Source organism: Perna viridis, chromosome 14 (assembly GCF_037379345.1).
Source record: "Perna viridis isolate PV_CMFRI_1.1 ecotype Kerala chromosome 14, ASM3737934v1, whole genome shotgun sequence".
In the NCBI taxonomy this organism is placed as follows: Eukaryota; Metazoa; Mollusca; class Bivalvia; order Mytilida; family Mytilidae; genus Perna; species Perna viridis.
The window spans coordinates 6,830,608-6,849,896 of NC_142458.1; the positions used below are offsets into that span (position 1 = coordinate 6,830,608).

Below are 19,289 nucleotides of genomic sequence, written 5' to 3' on the forward strand. Positions count from 1 at the left end.
TGTATCTATAAGTACAGTAGCTTATCTGGTTGTTTTGATCCATTTTTTCTGATGTTTAATTTTCTTCTATACTTCTCTTTCATTTGTTCTATATTTCTCCTTCATTTGTTCTTTATTTGTTCTATACTTCACCTTCATTTGTTCTCTACTTTTCCTTCCTTTGCTCTATACTTCTCTCTTATTTGTTCAATACTTCTCTCATATTTGTTCTATACTTTCCCTTCATTTGTTCTATACTTCTCTCATATTTGTTCTATACTTCTCCTTTGAGACTAAACAGAATCTTACTGCATCAAATGTTAAACAACATTATTACACACGGACAAGGTTACCTGAGTGTTCGAAAACTTTGAATTAACCAAGATTGTAAAAACATATGAAATGCAGTGTAAGATATCTGATGACTTCTTACCTTGGCAAAAACAAGTCAAGGGTTGGTAGTAAAAACTAAAGTTGGTTGGGAGCTTAAGGTAAATAAAAAATATGTACCGTTCTGGTCTCCCAATTGACCCTAGTTTTACTGCCAACCCTTGACTTGTTTTTGCCAAAATGACATATAAGATAATAAAACCTGATCAGACAGTTTTCTATTCACTTCCATTCACTAACACTATCATTACTTAGATCAGTCATCATGGTCTTAAGGGGAGGATAAGGTATTAAAACATAGAATTAGACTTTATACTGAGGAAAAATGCAGTATTAAGTAGATATCATTGAGATGGAATCCATCTCTGTGAGGCCTCGCTGAGGTACAAATCCTGTTCATCAGCCATGCTTAACAAATTAAATTAATTATACAAAATTCATTACAATCAAGACACAAATAGTTATGCAAAAATCATAAGTTTTAACCTGGAAGTCAAAGTTCAAGGTCAAAGGTTACCAACCATCATACACAACACATTATCTTCAGATGACCTACCCAAATGCCAAATATCAAAAACCCACATCAAAAGACAATAAAGTTACAGCATGGACATGAATTTATCAGCGAAAAAAAAAAACCCCAGGAATTTGACCTTGAGGTCAAAGTTCAAAGACAGATGTCAATTTCTATAGTATGCAACACATCTGCTTTAGGTAATCTACCCAAATGCAAAATATCAAAAGCTTATATCAAATCACAACAAAGTTACAGCCCGGACATATGTTTGTAATGGACGGACACAATGATCACTATAGGGCCCTAATTATTACAATGACTACAATGAAAAAAAAAAATCCCTACTTACAGGCCCTGGTTTTTCTTCATGTTGTGAACAGAACCACATATTTTTTTTAATTGGCCTTATATTGGCAAAATCCAAAATATGGAGTTCTATACATACATGTAACTTCATAACAGTAACAACTTGCTTTGATGATATAACGAAAAACTCTAGAGAAATGACTTTTCTCTCATTTGAAGCCAGTGATTAAAAATACACTTGATTTTTTAACCAAAGGGCAGTGATTAAATTTATGCACAAGTTTCAAGTTTTAGGACAAATGTCTAGTGAGAAATCGATTCTCCTTCAGTCTATTCTTGATTTAAATCATTTATTCATTCTCTATTGTAAAATGAAGATTTTGACATGCTTGCTAAAGCTCGCATGTTGAAAATATTAATTTTACCATTGCAAATGGAGAAATAATTCAAACCACTCATTAATGATGGAAAATCTATAGTTATCACACCCGCCAGGAGATGCGAAAACAATTTAGCAGAAATTTGTGGAACTAAATATTTCTATTTCAATTATCTGATCTTTCATGTTTTCATGTCAATCATTGTTGACCTTGACCTACTTTATGACTGTAAACATCTTACCAATTCTACAAGAATCTGTTTCTTTAGGAAAATTTAAAAGATCTCTTGCATATGTAGGATTTCCAGGGGGCCTCCAGTTTCTCTTGTGTTTTATGTGTGGTAAGGGTCTGAAAATGTTAATGAATGATATAAAACAAAATAAATTGCATAAACATTTGTAAAGGTACAATCTTCATTGGATGCAAATCACAAAGGAATTTCATTATAAAATAGGTACAAAAAAAGTATGACTATCAGGGTTTAAGTATACAGATGCATTGTATTACTCATGTTACTGTCAAGATAAATAAAAAATATTACCCAAATTTCTTTTCCCCAAAAATCCTGGAAGTATATACATGTGCATTAAAAATAGTAATTTTTCATTTCTGGGTATGTTGTATTGAGGAGCATCATGGAACAAAAATTTGTAAAATCAATACAAAAATTTATAGATTTCCAACAATAAAATCTGGATTTAAAAAGTGGAAGAAAATCAGTCCTGAATTTCATTATACATACATGTATGCATTAGTTTAAAAAACTGAACTCACAGTCCTAAAATATCTCTTGAAATCATCAATTGGGTCCTAAAACATTTTTTTTCACATATTTGAAAAAAATTCCTGACAGTATGCACATCTTCACGTCTTTATATTATATCACGCAAAGTTTCAAAACAATTCTGCAAGCTATTAGAAAACCGCTTGGACAAACAAATATACCCAAAGCTTTGTTTGCTAGGGGTATAAAAAAAATATCCTTAACTATTAACAGTTCAGACTTACTTGTTCCAATCAGGAAGTGTCTTTCTATAAATAGAATCCAGGGGCAAGACTTGCTGTTTTCCGTCTGTCCGTTTGTACAACTCCTTCGCCTAGATAATGGAAGCAAGTATGGATTATAATAAGACAAACTATTTAGCCACAAGTTTTTTCTATATTACATATGTACATGCAATCATGTTAACTTTTTTGATGCACCTACATGTATTATCCAGACATGGTTTCACGGAGCCAACCAAAAAGGCGGAAATTGTCAAAATCGGATGTAAAACATATGGAAAAAAAAAAGAACCGTAATGGTAAATCCTAGATTTGAAAAGGGTTTAAAAAAAAATGATTTAAAGCGGAAGAAAATCATGTCTGATTATCACAAAAACAGTGTCATAATATATTTATACATGTACACACAGTTTACTAAATAGCTACATGTATATACATGTACTTATTTACAAAACCTTGAAAAGATGACAGCAGCGATGATTTTACAAGGTCAATCAACAAAGTGGAAATTGTCAATACTGGAAGTAAATATACAGTTAAAAAAAAGAATCCTATCAGTAAAATCTGGATTTGAAATTCGAAATTCCACTAAATAGCAGGAAAAAAAATCATCCCTGTGACAGTATGTGAAATCTGGTTATTTTATTCTACTCAATGAATAGGCCAGAAACTTTCTATTTCCACTCGCAACAATAAAATTTCAAAACAAAAACTTCATTAAATCATGACATTTAAACAATGAAGTCTCAGGACTGCAATAATGTCATCGTATGTTGAAGATAACTAGAAAAACTGATATCCCCCAATCCCCCATAATATGCACTTTTTGATCATCTATCAATTAGGGTCAAAATCTAAGAAAAAAGATGCACAGTCAGTGTTCTAGGATTTTTCAGAAATTGAGGTTTCCTCGGGAAAAATCCATATAAAATCAACTTTCCCACAGTCAATGACTGCTTTCCTAACAAAACAAATCCTTACAGCATATGAAGTTTTCAACTTGCTACGGGCAAGTGTAACTAAGTACCTAACTTTCCCTGACCCAAATTTCACTTGCCCCAGGTAATGGGAAATAGGAATCCTAGAGCACTGCACAGTGGGAATACTTAATGGAAATTCTGTTAAGTTTCAATAAATTCCATTTAGTAGTATAGGCAGAATAATGGATAAGAAATGAGTACTCCCTCGTGAAACGGGGGGAAGGAAGGAAGGAAGGACAGACACCTCTATCACACTATCTCCCCTTTAGGGTAGAGAGGTATAATATTTCTACATTGTCAAAAGACATTAAAATCATCACACGCCAAATTTGCTAGTAATTTCAGTCTTTTGTATGACTTGGCATGCGACTGAATACACTTGTTCCAAGACTCAATACCAACAAGCATTTACAAGACCACCAAGGTGGTTCACACTTGTAGAGAACAACATTACCTTTTCAGTACTAAATGTAACCACACAGTCCATGTCAGAGGACATATGCCATGATAACACTCTGGCAATATCTGTATCATTAACCAAAGCAAGGTGGCCTATCTGAAATTAAAACAAAGATTGATAGATAACAATTTTAATGTATTAAAAATCATTTAAAGACTTATAAACATGGATGACATCTGATGAACAACAAGAGAGTAGAGACTGACAAAATCTTTTAAGTAAATATCCAAAAAAATTAAGAATCAAGAAGATAAAAATCTAGATTTATAAATGTTACATACCCATAAAGTACCTGGTTTATTTGAAAGATTTAAAAGAAACAGAGAATACTGAAAAAATTCTATAACACTTCGTCACTGGTTTACAAACCTCACAAGTGTCAAATATATGTCCATTAGCTAATTGGATTTGTTAAGTTTTGGTCAATCTTTTCATATCTCCATTACTTGTTTCCAATAGCAGTGTGATCATATGACCAGGGCAAATCTTTATCTTGCCTACAACAATAGTTTCCTTAGGTTTCTGGGTAAAAAACCTATCTTGCCTATAACATAAGATGTTTGGACAAAATTTCTACCTTGCCAAAAACATGAAATGTCTGGGCAATTTCCTACCTTGCCTAAGACATTAGATTCATTAGGTGCCGAGGCCAATGTACACATCCTCCTTGGAGCAGTCATTATATCTTCTCTCTCTCTAGTTCTCTCTGCTATCAATCTTTCAACACTTTCAACCTAAAAGAATATTTATGTATGTCAAACACTGGAACCAAACAAATCTGATAAGACTGTAGCCCAACACATTCATCATTCATGACTGATACCTGCAAAACAGAGTTGGTTATCTCTAATAAAAAATACCAAGTTCCAAAATTACGTAATTATAAGAAAAATAAAATAAACTGTGTCTTGCCTCTCGCATATGAATACTGTTATTCAAAGTTTGATTAATGGTGACAGTGTTCCTAATTCTATGTATCATGGACAATATTAATTCATCGATTTGACATCACAAAAAGTGGACAGATTCCTCAGGTATGTATGACCTTTTTCATATTCCCCACACTGACTTTGTTTTTCTTAATTTTGAGCAAAGGGAAATAATTCTCCAACCCAACAGACTGGTTTACTGTCCAATTGGAGCAATGGACATCAGTAGACTTCAAATTCAAACATTTGACTTATTGTAGCTGCGGTAAGATACTTTCTGATATTTTATTTCAAACCACTTAGCTTCTTACAGAAGTGTAAACAGTTCAAATTTCAAAGAAAAATGTTTACTGTTCTTCTTGAAAAACTTGCTAAAATGGATGGCATTCCGTAAATATGAAAAAGGACTATTGGACCTTTCGAAATTTCTGTTATTCCTGCATTTTATGGTACTAGTCATAACATATGGATTATCCAATTCATCAGTCTATTTATAATACATACACTCTGTAACTGAACCAATGGTATTTTTTGACGACGTAGTTCCTCTCTCAGTCTGGTTTCCTCTGTCTGCGCCTCGTGTACAGAACCTGTATAAGATATAACATACACAGGAAAAAATGAAAGATAGGTCATAAAACAGAGACACAAAACCAGGAATAGACAAGAGACAGATATATGAGAGCAAGGGAGTATGTGAATTGGCTGACAGTTGAATGTGACAAATGGTGTAAATGAAGTATGATTTTAAAGTGTAAGTGTTGGTAAGAATCAGGCAAAAAGGGAAAAAATCAGAAACATTCATGTCAAAACCCTACCAATCTGACAATATATCACTAAAGAATGGTTTCTCTATTTGAAAATACTATTATTTGATCTCTGCATCATTGGATTTGCTGGTAGTCTTTTCAATAGAATGATAGAAAAATGTTTTTGATAGAGTTATCTGCCCATTAAATGTTAATTTTCAGTACATTTCAATGAAATTATAACTCAACGCACTAACATGATATGGAAAAGATTGTCTTTTTTCCTTAATTCTGATATTGAAAATTGTCAAATTAAACTATCAAAATACCATATATCAACCACTACCTGATTCTTACAGATTGCTGTAAACACAAAGCGTCATGCAGGGATAGAACTTAAGGGAAACTACTTAAAAAATACGAGTTAAAATTCAATTATGCCAATAAAAATTATTTTCACCAGCTAAAATTTGCTTTTGGAATTCTATGTTTTACAGATTAAGCCTAAAAAGGACCCAAGAAACTTCAGATTAAGTGAGTGTAATTTTTTGGTATTTGCCAAGCTAAGCTAGTGGGAAAATTTGTAAATTAAACTCCTGGCATGTACATTGTCAATACTTTCAAAATCTTACTTTTCAGTTCTTTAATCAGCTGCTCAGTCGTTTCAAACAACGATTTATACGTCCTGATGACATTCTGCAGATCATCTCGTTGTTTTGATAGTGCTGCCATCTGGGATTGTTTCTTTGCATCTAAAAAAAAAGCATAAAATAAAATTATATATATTTAGAGAGCATCATTTACTGTCCTTATAGAATAGACTTCTTGAAGCTATAAATAGCCATAGGTCACACAGGAGATTGATAAAAGGTAATAACAAAATTACCATACTGATTGGCAAAAATTCCAGGCAATAGTCATAGGGAGTAGTCAAAAGAAAGAAAGTCCATAAAACAAATGGCAAAAATGGAAAAGTTAGATTGATTGATTGATTGTTGGGGTTTAACACCCGAACAGCAATATTTCAGCTGTATCCAGGCAATGAACATAACATGGATGATAAAATGAACATGAAATGATGATGAAATGAAAAATGTGATGATACACAAGGATAATGGGGTCGACAAATTTGGATTGCCACTGGAAATAGGGAGAGGTGGGTAGGGTCAGGCAATTTGGCCTCCTGTGGTGGAGCCCTATAGTTCCTACTCCGGAAGAATACCACAGGAGGGTTATTTAATGTACGAGGAACGTGGCCTTTTTTGCACCACTATGGTTTGCCGTCAGTTTTCTGTATTATGGCCTGATGACCCCAGCATGCAAAAGGCCAGGTATATCCCACTCCACCACCCGGGGCACACAACCCAGTTGCTCTGTGGGCAGAGTGCCCCAGCCCCCGGCCAGGGTTCTGAGCACTATTTAGTCACCTTTACGACAAGCTTAGCACTGCTGCGGGCCTATTCTTTTGACAGCTGGACCCGCATAGGAAACCACTATTATGGTCCTGACTTTGGAAAAGGTAGGTTAAACAAGGTTTTACAGCATGTTAACCCTCCCTCCTCCATAACTGTTTCCAGTATATCGCAATATGGATAGCAGAAATTGTTGAAATTGGAAGTAAACATATGACAAAAAAAAGAACCTTAATGGCAAATTAAAAATTGGAAAAAGCAGAAGGAAATGGAGAAGCAGCACAAATATGCCACTGGGCAAAGTATGCTAAATTAAGGAGGTAGACCTAGGGTAAGGGATATATTTCATGAAGTCAGTGATATGTTTGTATCATATTCAATTTAACCAAAGGCTATCAAGCTTTAATTTAACACAGAATGAAATCAATCTAAGTTACTTTGATGCTTACATGACATTGATGTAAAATGCTGAATACAAATGTTCAAATGAATTGCAAGGGTTGTGTCCCTTACCCTAGGTCTACCTCCTTAAATCATCATAGAACCAATTTATTTCTCATTAAGTTGAAAATCAATTAAGCTTTAATTAAAGGCTGTCAATTCTTGATTTTTTAATATTGTTATAATCCAATTATTTTACAACAGACATTGTCTTTTGGACACATTACTCAATTCTCCTTTTCTTTTACCATTAGTATGATGACATAAAAATTCTCTTTTCTGAACATCCAGGTACTTAAAAATTAGGTTTCAAAAAGCTGTAGTTAAGTTATGTAGAACTCTGAAATTTAATTCAAAATCTATTCCAGTCATCTTTTTTCTACTGTCAAATGTTCATTCTTCTAAAAGATCTCTTAATGACGAGAACAGGCATTTTAAATGCTTAAATGCATTTTTTAAGATTTCATGCTTTAAAAATTAGGATTTTAAGACCACCCATATATAAGGGAACATTTTCTAGAATTCAGCTTTCTATTAGCTAGGGCACTTGCAATTTTGATGTTTAACTGATTCCCTTGGCAAGTAGAAAACCAGATTGTTTAGTTCAGACAGCAGAACTTAATTAAAATCTTCATTTGGTGCTTAAATGACCTATGGAAGAAGCATAATACATCGGAAAATAAAAATCTATGTATTGTCAAAGACATCATTTCTAACACCTTAAAAAAACTTATTTCAAGCTTTTATCTATTTTGTCATCATCAACTTTTAAGTCCTTATTGATGTCAAAGACCACCTAATTAATTAATCACCAAATAAACCAAATTAATCTGATTATCTAATCATGTCATAACATAGGTAAATGATTAATAAATCATGATTGACACCTTATAGCGATTGTTTATTGATTATCACGATTAAACTACAATCATGATTAATATTTAATGAATCTTCTTACCTAAGTACAGTTGTTATGAGGTCTCAAATATAGCCATACAAGATATTCACAGTACCTGTTTAAGTGGATGTTTTGTAAAATTGGAAGAACAGTATCTTTATTTTGAATGAACTGAGGAGCAACTTCTTGTTTAAAACATATTCATGTGATAATGAAGTTCAAATTTAATTGATTTTTTTATTACGGTAAGTCACTTTATCATATATTATGTGAAATTCAGTAGTTTTAAATATATATGAGAAAGTCTTAAGTAGCACTCCAGATAAGAATCATGTAAAATGTGACTCATGGTTGGAAAGCCTACATATTCTATTTAAAATGTTATAGTAAACAGAAATTAACATGTGGCTTTTATATAACCCGTGCTCTTAGGAGATAATTATATAAAATGCTCTGTTGAATTTAAAATTAAGGGAGATAACTCTGTAAATGACACTAAAATACAATAGAAACAGTTGGATTTTCAACGTGAATAACCATCTATGAGCAGACAGATTGGAGTGAATTTTACATTTCATCATATGAACCTATAAAGCAACTAAATAACAACAATAAAAATGCGCAGATTTTTTTGGGGTGTATCGCAAATTACAGAATTTGCATGATTCTTATAAATACTGCTACTTAAATGTATGATACAGGTGTGATGTCACATCCCAGTACCACATGGCTGAACCGTTATTGCACCTCTCATTGAAATTCTCTATTACTTTGGTCGCAGGGTCCCTCAGGCAGTTTGTATAATCCCCTACTCAAATGTAAGTCCATATTACAAGGCAAATCTGTATCACACACGGCATTGTTGTATCATTCTCTAACAATACCAGTCTCTGACCAGAGCCCCTCATGCTGATGTAGATATCTCATGATGGTACCACAAATAATACAGATTTTGTCATATATTATTCTCTATGTATCACATAACGACAAATTGAATTCTGTCTAGTTTTTCTTGAAATGCTTTAAAAATCTCTTTGACAAAATGTGCAACGTCAAAATTATTTCCAAAAGATAAATATCTTATGTGACCCATGGGTGGACTCTTGAAACTGTTAATGTGAAAACCAGGCAGTTTAAAAAAAAAACAAAACAAAACAAAAAACAACATGGTTCATTCATTTATTACTTAACTCTACAGAAAATATTTATTTCACCTAAATTTCAGCCAAAATTTCTGAATTTCTTACAGGCATTTCCTTTTTTTGTATTCATACTAAGCCCTAAGGAAATTAGGACTTTCATTTTTCAATCATTAGTTAAATTCCACAAGAATTATTTATACATGCATTTTTTTAAAGCTATAGATAAGACTGCAGTGATGTCAATAGCAAGCTCTGGATATGATTCCTGGTCAAGAAGAAAAGAAAGACAATCTAGAACGGAAAACAACCACATACAGACATGGTCTAAAAATAGAACAGAGTTAAGAATTGACACAAACCATCTTCATTATGCTGTATACAAGAATTCTCAAGGATACACAGAGCTTAACTTGAGTAAAAAGCTCTTGACAGTAGTACCACAGGAAGTCTCGTATTTCTCTAGATTAGAAGTTCTCAATCTATCCCATAATGCATTGGATGACTTGCCAAGTTCATTAGCCAGGATACGAACTCTGAAGATTTTAAATGTAGCAAACAACCTATTGACAAACTTGCCTGAAACTATCACAAACTTGACACACTTAGTGCAGCTGGACTTGACACATAACAAACTGACAAGCCTACCACATAACCTTGGCCATTTACGAGTACTACAGGTATTAAAACTGGGACAAAACCACTTTGAGACACTCCCTCATGATGTTGGACTGTTGACCCTACTCAAAGAGCTTGATCTCCATGGGAACGGCCTTTGCTACATTCCATTCACATTTCAAAATCTTAGGAAACTTAAATACCTGAATATGGCCAACAACAAATATGAACATGTGCCACTGCCAGTGTGTAAAATTGGATCACTAAGAGCACTCAATGTAAGAGGGAATTTTTTGACAAGTTTAACTCCAGATTTTGAACATTTAACCAACCTGAAAGAACTAAATCTGTCATTTAACAAGTTTGAAAGTGTTCCAACCGCAATATTATGTCTAAGTGAACTTAAATATTTAAATCTAGCAGGGAATCGTCTGAAGCATGTTTCACATCACATGACATGCTTACAAAGCATGCAAGTTCTTCACATTCAGGAAAACAGGATATCCTCATTTCCAGATGGGTTTGCTCAACTGCAGTATCTAAATATATCATCCAATCAGCTTACATCTTTGTCGGTGATTAACAGCAGAAGATTGAAATACCTCAATATGAAAAGAAACAGGCTCGAAAACATGCCTGCTGGTGTTTACAATTTGACCAGACTTGAGACTCTGAATTTGAACAGTAACAGCATTTCTAGTGTATCAAAAGATCTTGTTCAACTGAAGAAACTAAAATATCTAGATTTGGGCAATAATGTTCTACCAAGCTTCCCACCCATAGCAGACAAGTTGAAGAAACTTGACTTCTTCGACCTGACAGGAAACAACATATCTGATCAAGTCAAGCCAAAAGATGGTAGACTAGGGGGGACGACCCATTATCAAAAATCAAAATCAGTCAAGAAACAGAGTAATGTCCCTTTGAGGTATTCTCAACAATTACATGAAATTAGACAATCAATGTCCAGTATGGTTCCAAAATCATCTCAAAAGTCGACCTTTTCAAATTCTCATGATCTTGATGAGTTATTGCTTAATGGCTTCTCAAAGAAACTCCTTACAAACAACAAAGGCTCAGTCATAATAAGGAAAAGACCAGAAATGGACGAAATTTCTGAAAACGATTCAACATTCACCATGCAAAGAAATTGGTATACAAGTGATGACACAAGAAGCTTGTTTGACGCTAATTCACGACACAGTGCTGTTACATCTAAGACAGAAGATGATTTCTTCGGGATATTGAACCAACTGGAAACATTCCTAAACCAAGATTTTCGCTTTGATTCAAACTTATCTGTAACAAATAGGTAAGAATTGTCGATTCAGAAATTATCACTATGTTCAACTGTATATTAAAAAATGGAAAAGTTGCCCAAGGGGTTTATTAATGCTTAATTTTATGTCATGAAGAATTTGCAGAGAAATCCCCTCGCATAAATTTGATTATATTACTGTAGTTAGGTAAGGTAAATATAGAAACACAGATCTACTCGAAAATTAGCTTTGACCAAAAAATTCACAAACCTTATGCACTGTGTGAATAACTGTCTTTACAGTTTATAGAACCATCATTTCTCAAAAACAAAACAATAAATGTTTAAGGAGGTAGACCTAGGGTAAGGGACACAACTCTTAAAATCATTGGAATGTTTGTATTCAGCATTTAACATCGATCTTATGCAAGCATCTAATTAACTTGGATTCATTCTATTCTGCTTCAAATGAAAGCTTGAGAGACTTTGGTGAAATTGAATATGATACAAACATATCACTGATTTCATGAGTTATGCCCCTTATCCTAGGTCTATCTCCTTAAAAGGTTATTATCATTTCCAAAAGTGTGTTTGTTTGTTGGGGTTTAATGCCCGAGCAGCAACATTTCAGCTATATTAAGGCGATGAAAATGAAGTGGATGATAAAATGAACATGAAATGAAAAATGGGATGGGACACAAGGATATTCGGGGTCGAGAAATTTCTGATTGCCACTTGAAATAGGGAGAGGTGGGTAGGGTCAGGCAATTTAGCCTCCTGTGGCAGAGCCCTATGGTTCCTAATCCGGGAGAATACCACAGTAGGATTCTTTAACGTTTGAGGAACATAGCATCTTTCCCAACAAGGTGCACCACTATGGTTTGCGGTCAGGTTTTCCTATTATGGCCATGTAACACGCCAGGGGTACCCCATTCCACCGCCTGGGGCACACAACCCAGTTGCTCTGTGGGCAGAGCCTTAGCCCCCGGCTAGGGTTCTGAGCACTATTTAGTCACTTTTTATGACAAGCTTAGCGCTGCTGCAGGCCTATTCTTTTGACACCCAGACCTGCACGGGTCCATTTAAACCACATTTGCACAAGTCATTTGCTGATTAAAAAAAAAATTGTAACTTCGCTATGTGATAATGTCTATTCTATTGAGTCACCAGAGCCGATTTGTCTACAACATAAAAAGAGATTTATCTTCATTTTTGCTATCTGTATTGCTTCTTCTTGATTTTAACTTTTTCTCAGATCCCAGACAGGCAGTTTATGGGATTTAACAGAGAACAGACAAGGCTGTAACTATCTTGGCATGGTGTTATCCAGAATAGAAAGTTTCTCTGTGACTGAGTCTGGTGGTAACTTCATATCAGCAGTAGACTCCAACGTGTCACTATCATTCCCACCTAAAGCTGTTAGTGGAACACTGCATGCTAGTTTAAAAGTAAGATCCAATTTTTTATCAGTATTTAAGGAGGTAGACCAAAGGTAAGGGACATAACTCTTGAAATCAGTGATATGTTTGTATCATACTGTGAAAGTACTTTAATTCGTGGATAACAATTTTCGTGGATTAGGGGAGAAACACAGGTTCGTTGATTTTTTAATTCATGGTTTTGGGGTTTTCAGTATACACTTCAATGGAAATCTCCTTTTCGTTGGGAATTAAATTTCATGATTTAACTTTCAAAATCAGAGCTTCTCAAATTATATATTTCAGACCTGTTCATGCTAATTTGTATTTTGAGCCTTATTCTATGAAATGATGGATGTAAAATCCTGAACTTGGTGAAATTTCAATGTGGGTTCTATGGAAATTATCCGTAGAGCATAATTTGCAGTCAAAATATGTAGAAACTACGGTGAATTCGTAAACAGAGACAGTTCTGAAATACGGAAATTGAGATTCGTATGTATTCAGTAACACCATTCAGTCATAAAATCATTTCAGAAACTTGACAGTAATCTCATGAATATATCCTTCAGCTACAGCCCTGGAGTTGTAAAATTTTCTTCCATTGCAGACTTCTGAAAACCATACAAATTAGTACCTCACAAGTAAACCTTAAAAGTAAAGCAACTGCATGAAAATATTAACAACAGGGGATCAAACCTTGGACCTCTGGCACTATTAGTGCTGACTCTATTAGGAATATTACACCAGCTCAGCTACAAGAACACAGTACTTGAATCTATCTGTTAGAGGAGAAACTACTGCTAAGAAGGCATGGTTTTATATGGAAAACCAGTGAAATTTGAAAACACTGTAAAGAGAAAGGCACATGTTTTCAGGGGTTCTTTTAGGGCTTTCATTTGAAGGCAGTAAGCATTAATTTTCTCCTATTTTTGCCAATTTTCTTGTTTAAGACTTCTACTTTAGCAAAATTTGTATTAGGCTAATAGGAAAATAGCTGTCTACTTGTGGCTGTGGGTATGGTTACTTCAAAAAGAAGTAAAAGCCCTGTCCTTCATCAGGGACCCTAAATTTCCAACCTAGGATTTTAAAAAATTCATTTATTTGTCACCTGAACCATCAACCCATGTCACTTTAAAGTGAACTTTTTATTTTCCTCAAATGTACCACTTATGTTTGGAACTTAGAAACCCAGGACTTTCCAGTGTTAAAAATAAACTTGAATTCCTTTTTTTTGTCCAAAAAGCAATGTATTAAAGTACCTGCATCAGCAACATACTTTTTTAATCTACATCATTTTAAAACATGTATTACCAATATATTTACAGGTCATTAAAATAGAGAAAGAAATGCTAAACAATCTAAGAGAAGAAAACAACATTATAACCAATATCCTATCTATTGGACCAATCATCTTCCTCAAGGGCAACAAAGACACAGATTTCAATCACATGATCAACATAACAATCCCTGCCCCAAAGCTGAAGTCACATGGTCACATGATTCTACTGTCAATCAGGGAAGATAACTCTTGTATACCATCATCCAGTGGACACAGAATGAGGAATGGTTACATAACTTTGAATGCCTGGCAACTCACAGGGTCTGTAAATTGCATTTGTTGTAAACATTGAGTTCTCTTTGATAATCTTGTAAATTTTTTGTATTCGTTCTACAATTGGGCATTTTAAATTTTTTGTATGCATGCCAAGATATTACCTTGAATATTTTTAGTTCCCATTTTTAAGGATGTATCTAAAATTTAAAAGTTGCATAAAAAGGGAGACAAATGTATTGAATTTGAAGATTTGTGGAAATAAATCTTGATTTGACAATTGCAAATAAATGTTTGCTGATTTGCTAATAGGTTGTCAGCTAACTCCATGTCTCCAAAACCAATGTTATTTAGAAATTATAAGCTCTACAGTGAATTTATACTTAGATTTTATCAATGATGGAAAATCATAATTAGTTCCAAACTTACATGTAACTCCAAGACCTAAATATTTAATTTTGCAACATTTTTTTTTCATTTCTAGACATAAATCTGTACTGGAATCTAGTTTAGTATATGGTTTCAATTTTCTAACCGATTCTCATGGACTTTCCGGCCAAATTTGAAAACTTCTAAGTCTCAGTTGGCTTGTACATATAATTATATGGTTCCTTAGAGATTAGGATGCAATTAGTCATGTCCGGTATTTTTACTTTCTGGTCATATGCTTGATATATTTTAGAGACTAATTATAAATCAATGAAAAGTTTCATCAAATATTTATGTGTCTCATTACAGGAAAGTGGCAGTGATTACCCAAGCCAAATGTAAATACAAAGCCTGCAAGTCAATGGAGACTCTACTACAGGCAATAGAAGATTCAGTCCTCGCATGAGCTATAACTCTTTTTAAAGACATGATGACATGCATATATTTCTATAAACGAACATAAGGCATCACCTTGACCATTGAATATCTTTAAAATAGAAAAAATTATTGTTTTCCATTCAAAAGGTACATTTGATGCTTTATCTGCTTCCATGGCAACAATAATTGATTGAAAAGCAGACAAAAAAGGGGGATAAAGAGAAAACTCTTAAAACTTACCATTATAGAAGAGGAATGTTAAATCGTAAGGAGGTATTGATTGGTTCTTTGGTAACTTGTCACAGGTCAGCTGACATCTTAACGTGTACTCAGCTCCGTCCCTGCCAGATGTGTTCTCCTGTAATACTACTTGCTAAAAACAAAACAACAATGTTAACTTCAATAGGTAAAACTTGCCTACCAATTTCTGATGACAATAGTAAGATTCACCTAATAAAATAGTTCTTTGCAATAAAAAATAGTAAGCTCCCTAAAAAGCTGTTTTTATGGACACAAATCACAAATATATATGATAATCATAAAAATGACCACTGGGTCAGCTTTTTCTTAGCTGGGGCATCACAATTTTCTTTACAACCACATTTGGGAATTGCTTTACATGGCTTTTTTTTAATCAGAAATGACCAAATAGGTCAGATAAATATAGACAGAACAGAACAAAAAAAATCTGGATTTCTGAAAATATTCTGAAAGTCTGTGAAATAGCAAGGAATCTGACAACAATCTGTAAGGGCGCAAGATGGCTCGAAAAATTGTGATGGTAAGCAACACTGATAAGTGGTAGCAACCTAAAGGAGTCTATTGGGATACTACTTGTTTCTAAACATTTCCTATTATAAACTTTGCAGGTACATTAATCATAATTTTTTTCAAATAAAGAAAAAAATATGCCGCTAATGACATTACGCAGAAACTGATGAACATTGAAAACAGGTTTCCTTATTTTGTGCAATTATTTATTTGCTTTCAATTTTTCTTAATTGACAAGTTACATAGCAAAAACATTGACTGAACCATATACATACACATGTCAGAGATGAATTTACAGGGTCAACAAAGCGGAAATTGGCATAATCAGAAGTAAATATACAGTAAAAAACAAACTGTAACGGTAAAAGCAGAAGCAAATCATCCCTAACATGTACAAGTCAAATTTTAGAAAAATAATTATAAAGGTTAACCATCCTGAAATGCAGGTTAAGTTCTTTTCTGATAAAAACTCTCTTCCTCAAGGTAAATTTATTGAAAACCATTCAAAAACAAATTCTAGATGAAAAGATGATGAACCTACATTAACTGTACATTCTCCATTCACCATTTTCATCTCAAGAGACCTAGATCCACCCTGGAGACATGGAAGGTCTTTCTCCCCTGGATCTCCAATAATCTCCAACTTAAGTGTTCCATTGTAACCTAGACCTGCAAAGTTACTCAGGTCATCCTAAAATGTAAACATCTTTAATTAAGTATTACTGAGTATTACAAAATAAATGGGGACTAATTGTCAAAATATCTCATATTACTATACGGTGAAAGTACTTGAATTGGTGGATACCAATACCAATTTTCGTGGATTAAGGTAGAAATCTAAGTTTGCTGATTCTTGAATTCATGGTTTTGAGGTTTCCAGTATACCCATAAATGGAAATCTCCTTTACGAGTGGAACCATAATACGTGGTTCGGCTTACCACGAAAACCATGAAAATTGGTACCCCACGAACAATAGAACTTTCACAGTAATTAAGAATATATTAAGATTGTGATATCATGACTTACATGTACAATTTATGACTATCTAAACACTTACACTGCCAACATGGTAAAATCCATCACAGAGTTAAAGAAGAAAAAAAACTATTTAAGTTGCTAACAAATGCATCACAATACTGATTTTTGAAAAGCATGTCCTATAATTCAGACAAGTTTAAACCTCAAATCAAGAGCAGTTTCCAAAAATTAAGCATGAATTTGTTCAAATTCTGTTTTGTCAATCTGCAAACTGTTATCATTAACAACAAGCGGGCACAGGGAAAACTCTCTGTATGTATTGAATAATAAAAATTCCACAAATATAGATTGAGCGGCTCAAGACTATATGAGCTGTGATTGGAAATTTATCGGCAACACAGGTCAAAGTTCAGGAAAACTGAAAAAATAATCTAAAAGATGTAAATAAGTTGAGGTCAGGGCTGCTTTCATTTTTAATAAATATTAACACTGACTACTTAATACCTACCACTAATTGAAACTTAGTACTTCTTATGATAGTTCTAGCTTGGTAGCTCTGTGTGTTAGATACAGTTGGGGTACCAGGTCCATCCAAGGGAGATAACTTAGTAGGTTTTCCAGGATTAACTGTGAACTTGATCTGTAATGATTTTTCACAGTTTTTACAAATGATCTACAAGTTGATATAATAAGTGATAACAATTTTAAAGTCCAAGGCTTATCTACCTTTGATTTACCACCAATCATTACTCTATTCCCAATGACATAAAATGTCTTTTTTTCCCTAAATTTTTCATGAATATCCCAACTGAAGCAAGCAATATAAAAGTTGTCAATTAATTTGTCTGTCGTTGGAATGAAAGTCATATTTTACTGATAAGTTGGCAAATCGTTATTGTCACAGTTTCTCGAGAGCATTTTTAAGACCAGGGAAAGAAACCTGCCTATTCTTCAATTAACAATTTTTTACGGCAGCCGATATACAATAATTATTTGGAAACCTCTTTTACCTTTATCTTCCATCAGTTGTAAAATAAAGGTATCCAAAGTAAAAACAGCATTATCCCAAAATAGTAAATTATTTTATTTGTTAGTTTTTTCCCCAATTGATACAAAAATTCCGAATCTCGGGGGTAAGAGCCTTTTTTGACGAAAGGTAGAAAAAGCCCTGAAATCAATGCTAGGGATTCAAATTTACTTTCAAGAAAGTATCCTAAAGGAGAGGTCCACCTGAAGAAAGTGAAAGGTTCTTCATAAAATTAAATGTAAAGAAATGAAGTCCAGAACCTTAATAAATGAATTCAATGGTACAACGTCAGAAATAGAGGGTCCTGAACCTCGGACCTGTGCCAATTTGAATCCTGTATGCATTAAAACTAACAAATACACTAAAATATGATGACTGACTGGATTCCTTAATTATGGTCTTGTTATAGATGCCAGCCTCTTTTTGATACAATTAGGTAAAAAAGAATGGTGTTGTTAAAAATTTGGCACTTTTGTCAGTAATCTTCTTTAAAATTGAAAACTGACCTCTCAAATTTGTCATGGATGAAAACATATGTTGTTCACAATTCAGAAACAATAAGATTTATTTTCACTTAACCTGAAACACACTACATGATCTGAATTCCCATTGCACTTATTTCAATGGTATCCATCAGAGTATGTTTTCTAAACTTGGAACCGTTTGGACCGAAAAGGACTGGAAATCTGTTAATATTAAGACTGTTGACCATAAGACCGTGAAGCCAACCAGAAATATGTACAAACTACTGACAAATCATAAGGTTGGCATCTAGGTCTTGTTACTACATATCAAAATATTACAAGCAGCAATTCACATACATGTAAGTTCTATCTATTTTAAAACTGAACAGATACAATGAATTTTATTTTGCAAAGCACAACAGTTTTCCATAATAAAATTTTTGGACAGGGTTCATACACATTGTTTACCACAAAATTCCAGGACTTTTTAAGGACTTTTAAGGATAATTTTACAGATTTTCAAGGACCCCGATTATCAAATCATCAAGGCTTCAAGGTGTATTGCTTGAGTTGGCCCTTTCAAGCCAGTCATCGTATGTAGGCATTTCAAGCCATCTATTTGAGAACTGACACCTGCAGGCATGATGAAAACTTTTTCCCCGAAGTTCGAACTACTTTTTTCTCAGACTGGCAAAAGCAAATATCAACATCATCAATTTATTTTATTAATAAAATGAACTATTAATAAAATAAACTATCAATCAAAAGTGATATCGGTCTCCATAAGTAAAATAAAAATCACATGAC

General features: G+C 33.6%; 2 protein-coding genes across 2 annotated transcripts in view; one reads left to right on the forward strand and one right to left on the reverse strand.

Moving 5' to 3' along the window:
• The window catches only part of LOC148597960 (structural maintenance of chromosomes flexible hinge domain-containing protein 1-like), a 73,166-nt gene that overhangs the window by 7,381 nt on the left and 46,496 nt on the right, over positions 1-19,289 (reverse strand). The window contains exons 36-44 of the mRNA XM_088562617.1: positions 17,500-17,631; positions 16,554-16,703; positions 15,482-15,614; positions 6,328-6,447; positions 5,451-5,536; positions 4,632-4,751; positions 4,012-4,113; positions 2,581-2,669; positions 1,814-1,920 (exon numbers count right to left, since the gene is read on the reverse strand). Coding sequence (XP_088418743.1) covers positions 1,814-1,920; positions 2,581-2,669; positions 4,012-4,113; positions 4,632-4,751; positions 5,451-5,536; positions 6,328-6,447; positions 15,482-15,614; positions 16,554-16,703; positions 17,500-17,631 — 1,039 coding nt within the window. The remainder of the gene's footprint in view (positions 1-1,813; positions 1,921-2,580; positions 2,670-4,011; positions 4,114-4,631; positions 4,752-5,450; positions 5,537-6,327; positions 6,448-15,481; positions 15,615-16,553; positions 16,704-17,499; positions 17,632-19,289) is intronic.
• Positions 9,812-15,526, forward strand: LOC148597961 (uncharacterized). The gene is made up of 4 exons (XM_088562618.1): positions 9,812-11,515; positions 12,717-12,909; positions 14,208-14,482; positions 15,173-15,526. Exons 1-4 carry the CDS (start codon positions 9,825-9,827, stop codon positions 15,267-15,269), a joined length of 2,256 nt encoding a protein of 751 aa, XP_088418744.1. The 5' UTR covers positions 9,812-9,824; the 3' UTR covers positions 15,270-15,526.